The sequence below is a fragment of the Sorex araneus genome, chromosome 2 (genome assembly GCF_027595985.1).
Source record: "Sorex araneus isolate mSorAra2 chromosome 2, mSorAra2.pri, whole genome shotgun sequence".
NCBI classification, from domain to species: Eukaryota; Metazoa; Chordata; class Mammalia; order Eulipotyphla; family Soricidae; genus Sorex; species Sorex araneus.
Genome location: NC_073303.1, coordinates 264,504,283 through 264,513,434, shown reverse-complemented (window position 1 = coordinate 264,513,434; position 9,152 = coordinate 264,504,283). Strand labels below are relative to the sequence as shown.

The 9,152-nt window shown below is 48.4% G+C and overlaps 1 protein-coding gene across 1 annotated transcript; it reads right to left on the bottom strand.

Moving 5' to 3' along the window:
- Positions 1-1,053: 1,053 nt before the first annotated feature.
- LOC129402539 (arylacetamide deacetylase-like) lies at positions 1,054-8,171 on the bottom strand. The gene is made up of 5 exons (XM_055129487.1): positions 8,034-8,171; positions 6,555-6,777; positions 4,781-4,850; positions 3,583-3,754; positions 1,054-1,647 (listed from the first exon to the last, which is right to left on the bottom strand). Exons 1-5 carry the CDS (start codon positions 8,169-8,171, stop codon positions 1,054-1,056), a joined length of 1,197 nt encoding a protein of 398 aa, XP_054985462.1.
- Between the last annotated feature and the right edge of the window lie 981 nt (positions 8,172-9,152).

Genomic DNA, 9,152 nt, shown 5'->3' with positions numbered 1-9,152 from the left:
CACACTGAGGTGCATGGGAAAGGGGCGTGATCTCCTATGCGTGCACCCCCTGGAAACTGACCCCGGTGCCTGCTTCCTTCCGACAAGGAACGGAACTCTTCATGCTAGTAGGGGGAGGGACGCTTGGGGGTTTCCTGTCTGCTGGCAATGATTTTTTCGCTTCAAAGAGAATCATTTCTACAGGGGGTGTTTTGCTCAGGTCAAACCACGGATCCTGTGCAGGCCCACACCACGAGACATTAAACAGTACACGTGTTCGCAAGTCTTGCAGGAACGCTCTGCTGGCTGGATCTCAGGTGCAGAAGTGGCGGCTGTGCTCGCCTGGCGTCTAGCCTGGGCTCGCTAAGCCTCAGCTTGCAAAGCAGCACGGCGGCTGGGGCCTGAGCCAGAGCTGAGATCTGGATGCATGGGCAGCGTCTCCGGAAGCCTTGCTGTTTTCTAGTGGTTGCCCACTGCTGGCGGGACAGCACAGAACCAGTTTCCCTGCAACTGGTTCACTGCTTGCTCTGTAGGTGGGACCTTGTCCCCACGTCTGACTTCCATGCGAGAGGTGAGCCGTGGGGTCTGTCTAGGTTAGACAGTCCCAACACCCTCCCCACAACCCCAGAGATTACTCTGGCTGCTGTTCCCTGCAGTGCTGAGACCTGGGCACTCACATGATTCTACTGAGAGACAGAGGGCACAATGTTGAAAGACGTGGACTTTGAAATGTGCCACAGGGCTCCAGGCCCAGGCCAGCCAAAGCTCCAAGGCCACAGCACTTTCAAACACTCTCTTTCAGCAGTAACACCATGGGCAATTCTGAAACTAGGGCTGTGAGTGGGCCCTAAGGAATGGTCAGCATCAGCGGAAACATGGCAGAAGGATGAGTAAGAAATGTGAGGATTAGGGACCAAGTGGCAGTGGTCCATGGCCAAGGGCACACGCCGTGTTGCCATCGGGTCCTCAGCAAGGTCACAGACAGAACATCACTTCGGACACCAGGTCTTTGATATCCACCAACTTCTGTCCTGTCAGACTTGCAGTTTCTCTCAAGCACTGCTCAGATGCCTCCTAGAGATTTTCACGTAGCCAATTGATGTACTGGTTTTCTAGCCTATATCCAAGCTTGAGCCCACTGGTAAGCACTCCATGGAAGCAATTCTCAATGTGGTCGTGGGTCACCTGCACCCCAGCATCGCGCAGGCGGGTGACGTACATGACCCCGTCGTCTCTCAGGACATCATACTGACAGGTGAGGACGTAGGTCTGGGGCAAGCCATGCAGCTGTGTGTCGTCAGCCAACAGGGGGGCTGCCCGCACGTCCAGAAAGCCTGGGTACTTGTTTGCCAGCTTAGAACTGCCGAGAGCTCGATTCTCATAGACGTGTCCTTGCAGAAACCTCTCGGGCAGCAGGGCGCTCCAGTTAGCAAACCTGAGCAGGTGCCCGGACTGCGGGGGAACATGCTGGTTGGAGGACATGGCTTTCTCCAGGGACCTGTCTGTAGTGAAATACTCGCTCCAGAGCCTGACCATGAGCCACCGGGGCAGAACCGGGAAGTGTGCGTTTTCATGGTAGGATGGCAAGTCAAAATCAAGAGCCTGGAGGGCAGGGTAGATTAGGGCCTGGACCTTGACTTTCACCTTGACATCTTGGTCCCGGAGGAGCTGAAAACAATTTAAAGCCATTGTTCAAACAATAGTTTTTTTTGTCATTTAATTTCTTTCTTTCTTTCTTTTTTATTTTAAATTTTTGTATTGAGTAACCATGTGAAAGTTACTAAGTTTTCGAGTTTAAGTCTCAGTTATACAATGCTCGAACACCCATCCCTTCACCAGTGCACATATTCCACCATCAAGAATCACAGTATAGCTCCAACCCGTCCTCCCACACCCCTAACCCCCCCACACCCCTAGCCTCCCACCCCTGCCCCACCCCTGGCCGGTGTAACTGATAAATTTCACTTTACTTTCACTTTGATTGCATTCAATATTTCAACAAAACTCACTATTATTACCAAACAATAGTTTTTATATAAAGACAGTCAGAAACACATTTTAAAATAAGCCTGGCATGCCATGAGGTCAGATCTCAGACAGACAGAAATCAGAACCGTATCTCAGAGAACTCAGTACTCCCCAGACTGCACCTAAGCCTGCCTGACACTCCTCAGAGCTCCCGCAGCTCACATTGGTCCAGAGCCTGTTCCCCGGGGCAGGAAGGGCACTGGAAGCTGAAGTTACTTGGGTGTTTCTTAATTCTTGAAAAGAAATCTTGTACTACACACTTCTCATGTCTTATTAGTGCTCCGAGGCTTTCCAGAACATTCTGTCTTACCCAGAGTTTCAGCTCTTAGGTCAGAGTCCACGGACATGTCACTGCGGTTGTGAGCATCAGCAGAGGGCCTCAGAGGCAGCGAGTTCTCGTTGGAACTCCAGGCCCTAATCCCTGACTCCTGCACCCTGTTGGAGTCACTGTTACTGTTACTGTTACTGTCGGAGTTACTTTTACTGTTGGAGTTACTGTTGGAGTTTCCCAGTTGTTTGGAAATGGCAGATAGCTGCTCTGCAGGCTATTTAGAGCAGACACAGGGCATGGACCTTTCCATGGCTGCAAGGAGGAAGCTTCCCAACATATGAAGGGCCCAAATTTACACATTTTAAAATGCAAATAAAAAGAAATACAATCAACAAAACCAACAATTGTGTTCGTGTAGTCTTCAAAATAGATTTAAATAGATTCAAATGCAGCTTTTATGATTAGCTATTAAATTGCATTTTCATTTGGAAATAGATGAGTCAGTTTGTCCTGTTGCAACATGGTTTTTGAGCCAGGAGTGACCGGTTCATTTCTTAGGTCAGATCATTAGCATTCAAACTGGTTCTTTCATTTGTTTGTTTGGGGGCCACAGCCAGCAGTGCTTGGGGGCCACTCCCTGGTTCAAGACTTGTGGACCAAGGGGTGCTGAACGCAAACCTGAATCCATCCAGGCACATGCTCCAGCCTAGAAGCCCTCTCCCTGGTACTAGTATCAACACCTTTTTCCTGTGATTGATCAAGATAAGCAATTATGTGCCACTTTACACTGGTAGCTTAGGGATGCAGGTCTAGCTCACTGATATAGGAAAAGAGCTGTGATGGGTACCGGAAAGTGAGCATTCTTCCTCAAAGAGTATTATCCCTGAACCTGTCCACTCCACTCTCTGAGAGCAGTTACACCACAGGTTTGCACTGCACTGGAGCATGCTGGTTGCACTTCAGTTCCCAGTGGTGGCAACTGTACCTCACATTCACAAACACACACACTCACATGCACATACACACACATGCACATACATATTCCTTGATATGAGAAAACATGGTACTCCTTAGTCAACCATACTAATTATGTTGAAGTCAATTAATGTGAAGGAGCTTTCATTATTTTAAATTTTTTTAAAGGATAGGAGAGAAGAACCGGGTTGTAAATGTTCTCAATATTAATCTCTACATCTCTCTAATGCAAATAATTGCTGTTTTATATCAGCATATTCCACTGGTATTGTGTCTAAACAAGTAAGTGCAGAAAGTCTTAAGAAGTGAGCCATGGCTCAGAGTCCTACCTGCTGACTCACTGCAGCGGCTAAATTCCCTCCAGCACTGTCTCCAGAAATTCCGACCCTTGTAGGGTCCACACCATATTTTTGAAGGACATCTTGACGTAAGAACCACTTTAATGAGTTATATACATCTTCAAATTGAGCTGGAAAGTGATATTTAGGTGCTAGCCTGTAGCTGCAGACAGAATAACAAACAGGTCAACTTCATTTCTGAGTGGTTATTGCTTGTCATCTACACTGAATCCCACTGCACGACAAGGACTCAGTCTCACTGCATCAAGTCTCACCCACTCGCCCCCTCAGCACACAATGACCTTGTCACCGCCTCACTCACCCCTTCCCCTGCCCTTCTGAAGGTCAGCCACTGGTTCAGTTTTGTTTTATTTCAGTTCCTGTCTTTGCTCAGTGTCCCTGTATGCAACACATGTGAGAAGTCTCTCTCCCTGTGTTACACTACACAACGGAACCACAATCAAGTTAATGTTTAAAACTGTGCATGAATGCACAGACTTTATAACCCTAAAATCAAAAGTAAAATTTCCTTTATCATTCCTGATATTTGGGGTTGTTAGAACTCAAAATACAGAATAGAAAAGTTTTTACAAGTCTCAATTTTATGCAGGAAAAGGCTTGAATGCCAACCTCGAATTAGGCTTAAGGGTAAAACAGCAGATAACTTCCCCTAACGAAACTTCTCCCAGAATGTCACTATCTCTGCACGTTTACTTCATTATTAACTTTTTAACATGATGTTCCAAATTAATCTAGTGACCAAGGGAGCACAGGGCCAAGAAAAAGTTTCTTTTCATAGGTTTTGGGTTACTCTATTCATTCACATTTGGTTTGCTTCTTTCATTGGTTATGAGTCTAGACTTTCTTGAGGTAGCTTTTACATATATTCTCAAGTTACTTAGAGCGTAAGTCAGCTTAGGTGAAGCCTGTGGACCCAGTTCATGACCTATGCCCCCCTTTTGACCTCCGTGGTGCTGAGGGGCCAGGACCTCCTTTGGTGAGACAGTTCGTGGCTGCCCACCATGGCAGCTCTCTCCCCTCTAACCCATCTTCGTCACATCAAGCTCGAGTTTTCTACTCTTTTATGCTTCCTAGATGTCACTAGCATTGCATGTCACCAACCGAGAAATGACATTGGTGCCAAGAGAAGGCACCCAACCCCTGCACCCAGCACCTGCACCGTTCTTACTTGGTGGAAATGATCACAGCATTCAGTCTGTGGGCGGTCCGTCTTGACAGAAGGTCATAGCTAGAAAGCTCTGCAAGAAAAGAAATTGAAGTCAGAGACTGTGAGCAAGTGGATGGTCTCTTTCAACACAGGAGAAGGCCCCCTGGAACGCTGTGGGCAAGTGTACCTGGCCCCACAGCCTCCTACAGAACCTATCTTTCCTTGGTGCCCTTTCATAGGCTAGTTGCCAGTCTTCCGTCTTTCCCCGAAGTGTTGTGTGGCACATCTCTGACCAGTTTCATTCTCAAAATGAGCCTCACCTCCCTTCACTTAGCAGGCGTTGGGTGCTGAAGAAATAGACACCGGCCTTAGCTTGCTGGCCTTCAGGAGGTCAGGCTCTGGACACAGAAGGGAGGAGGGCAGGCCAGAAACAAGAGCAGCGATGTGCAGGCTAGAGGGCGAGTCAGAGCAGCCGGCCAGTTCCTGTCTCGGCAGGTACGAAGGGCTGTGAGCTGGTGTCGGATGAGATGGGGCGCAGTGTGCTGCTGGGATTGGCTACGGTTCCCACTGGCATGTCAGACCCTTCGCAGGACTTCGAGGAATGTGTCAAGGGGTAGGTAGAGGGAGTGAGATTGTCAGAGGACACAGCAGGTGGGCTGAGAGAAGAGGGCAGACCTGGCTCTAAGCCAGGGCCCAAGGTCAGACACACATGGAGGTGATGCTTTCTTTGCCCTCCACCACGAATAGCACCTTTTATTTTAATCTTATTTCATTTTATTTAGGGCACATGTACTGTCCCTTTCTCTAACGTGGAAATAGAAAGTATCAGACAAATGCACTGTGTTTGAGGGTGCTATTATCTGCTTCCTCAGCTGAAGCAAACGTGCCCAGACTTGTGGGAAAGATCTCTGAAGTAGTGTGTCGGCAGGGCACTCTGGAGCTGGCCGAACCCCAGTGTGGCCAGACTTTATGCTGGAAACATGACCTCACTGCAGGGGAGAGACAGGATCATGCGAGACAATCTCCCTCACACTGTGCGAGGACCCAGGCGCCACCTGCTCTGTGTGAGGGCCCAGGTGCCCCTCCCAGGACTCACGTTGGTCCCCTGCATTTGACAGGTCCCAGAGCCCATCCAGTGACCCACAGTTACTAACCACACCTCTACCAAAGACATGCTGGCCGACCACCCGCAGATAGAGCAAAAACATGGAAAGGCTAAATGCACAAGGTACATGATTAAAGACAGACTTTACAGTATCTAAGTGAATCGCATATTGTGCATCCTAAGTATTGTACACACAGAAACATATTCAATACACAAAATAAACATTAAAATAGGTATTTTTAGAGATGACAGTAAAGCAACTTTGCTAAACTCTATGCATCTTTCTCATCTACTTCCATTTTCTTGCTCCTTCACCACTAAGTTTGCTGAAAGTCTGGAGTCACCATCTCCTTTCTTCACTTCCCTCCACTGTCAACTCACTTCCTTTCAACTTTCACTGGAACAGCAGCTGATGAGTTTAGTAATGAATGTCTAAGTTCAAAATAAGATTTCTTGCTTTAGACTGGCTACAGATTTTACTTTTGTCATTTATTATTGACTATTTTGTCTTGCAGGGATATAGTTTTAAAAATTCTTCTAAATTAAAAATATGTTAAATAAATCACTTTCAGATATCTGAAATGTTGTTTTTCTGGAATACTGTTTAGCAGATATGTCTTCATGATTTGTTGGAATCAGTAACTGAGTAGATTGCATGTTAAGCTAAAAAATTTCAATGCGGTGACATACCAGCACTTCCCAAACACCAACCACCACCATGGATATAAAATAAGCCTCTCCGGGGTGTCTCAGTCTTCCTCTTTGGTACATAGACACGAACAGGGACATTGTGGAAAGTGGTGTCCACCACAGTGACGTTTTCATCAGAAGTCGGTGGGGTTTCCAGGAAGCTCATGAGGAACATGGCACTGGTCATGTAATGGCTGATTCCCAACAGCTCAGCCAACAGCATCTGAGAAGAGAGGCAAGAGCAGGGCTCGTCATGAGCACCAGCGCAGCAGTGCCCAGGCACAGGTCAGGGAGACACCAGGAGGACTGCAAAGTCTCCACAGCTCAGGGCCTAACACAGCCACTACTGCCCTAGAGGGTTACAGGGTACGGCCACCTGGCAAACTCTTGCTTTCCTTTGTGTGTGTGAAGAAAAACCAAGTTCCTTGCATGAGTGAGCTTAGATTCAGGTGGGAGAACAGGATCAACAGGCGACTTTAAGGCATCACCCTGTGGCTCTCAGACACGCCGAGTGAAGGCCGCTAGGTTCACCTCACATATGGTAGCTGTTGTGCAAGATGAGGCAGAGATTTCTAGCAGTAGGTGGATCTGACCTGCTGGTCTGAGTGGGTTGAGGAGGGAACTTTCCGCAGAAGATGAGGCAAGACACACCCCTATCCTGGCACAAAAAGACTTTGTGTTGCCACAGACCCCGGCCCTACCCAGCAGAAATGGCCAGTGGAGGCTGTGTACCAGAGACCCCTCACCCCTGTGCTCATAGCAGGCCAGCAGACACGTGACAATCCTCCCCATGCATGGTGTGTGGCTTGTTTGTGTAGGGTGTTTTCCTCACTCTGCATTGTTTTCTTGCTCCCACTGTCTACACTGTTTTCCCTGACATCCCCAGTGTCGGGGGACAGCTTTGTCAGTCAGCCAGGCCCTCTTCCCCACAGCCCACCCATTTCCCCACTGCTCACCTCTCTCGACTGCCCATGACCTCTGGGGGACGCGGTCTTGGGGGAGGCCCCTGTGAGAGGACAGTGGCGTGTGCTGCCAAAGGACCGTGGGTCAGAGGCTGACCTGCCCACGGCCAGTGTTTCCCACCCCCACACACAGCGTATTTGTCCTCTCTGCGTCCCTACTAGCACAGGTAGCTCAGTGCAGAGAAGGTGAGAGGAGAAAATGGCTGCTGTGAATGCTATGGAGTCGGCAGAAGGCAGGCGGCACCGGCCTGCTAGGGCAGAGCCAGAGCTGCTGTCTGGGCTGGGAAACTCTGTCCGGCTCGCTCGACTTTACCAAGCAGCCTGCTCAGAAATCCCTCTGTAGAGCATCGTGTCCGGGGTGAGTAGCAGAACAGATCCTGCTTGAAGGAAGTGAAGCCAGGAAAATGTGGGGCTTCAAATCAGTCAGAAAACCTAAAGAACTAAAGTCCAAGACAGCAAAAAAATTATCTAAAAGATTAAATTACTTAATATTCCGAGTCAACAAAATTCTACTTACCAAGTTTGATACAGTTTTGAAATATGTTTCCATGCTCAGCACTGCCCAGGGCTCTTCGATGTTATCTGGGAGGGGCATGTACACGTACCATGCTCCAATGACCCCCAGGATCAGAAGCAAAAATGTCCTTTTGCCCATGGTGGTTCCCGTCCTACTTTGTAGCTCAGCAGACACACTTTGGCAAAAGCACTGTGTTGAAATCTCACCCGGGCATTCTGGCACAGCCTACACATTATCTAACTTCCAGGTTACAAACCCTCTGCCCAGCCTGTCACCTCATTGGTTGTCATTCAGAAATGATTAAACTTAGAACAAGTACAAAAGAGCAACTCTGCTTAGCAAAAGCACCTACTTCCTGGCACAACTGCCAAGTCCACTGGCCGTGTCAGGTTTCTAGGCAGCCAGCAAATAAACATTTGTCACACAATTTCATGAGGCAGAATACTCATTAGCAAGGAAAATGGTGTGGAAGTACAAGGGAGGCAGTATATGCTTCTGATCGCCAATCTCAAAGGAGGAGTACCTGGCTGATACTGTAACAGGACAGAGAGCTGTCACAGGTCAGTGCAGTGTTCACCTGTCTCTTATGCCCTTTGACTGTCTGGATACATGACCATCTCCATGAATCATGGTAATCCCATGGAAATGGCTCGGCAGCCATGTAGACAGCTAGCAGCTCTTGAGCACCTGTTTCAGAGCCCATGTTTCAGTGCACTAAAACTAATACTTAATACTCAGTAGCTTCTTTATCACGAAAGAGAGAAAGAGGACAAAGGAAGCTCAGCAAATCATTGTAGTTTATCAGGCAGTCCTTGATGCCAACTTCCCGGCTTAGACTCAGTTCCAAAGGCCACAAGGCAACCTCCCAGGACAACGGAAAGTGGAGGTGAGGTTGGAGTCAAGCCCTTGCACTCAGTCTGCAGGTGTTCCTCTGGGAGTCACAGAACCACTTCTATTGGAGGGCGTGGAACAAGTTCTGGCCTACTGAACTCGCCAGCATCGTGTCCAGGCCTAGCAGGAGGCCTTCAGGACCAGGACGTGCTTCTGACTCCGCACAGACCACACAATTAGCGCTCTTCCTGGAGCTGTGGTTGGTGATTCACCACATTTTAGTTATTT

What these genes read in the sequence shown, in the direction of transcription:
- LOC129402539 (XM_055129487.1), bottom strand. Translation starts at nt 8,171, where the DNA reads ATGGGCAAAAGGACATTTTTGCTTCTGATCCTGGGGGTCATTGGAGCA. An exon ending in TCAAAACTGTATCAAACTTG is followed by an intron (nt 6,778 to 8,033) that starts GTAAGTAGAATT and finishes CTCTCTTCTCAG; the next exon opens with ATGCTGTTGGCTGAGCTGTT. An exon ending in TTGGTGTTTGGGAAGTGCTG is followed by an intron (nt 4,851 to 6,554) that starts GTATGTCACCGC and finishes CTTTTCTTGCAG; the next exon opens with AGCTTTCTAGCTATGACCTT.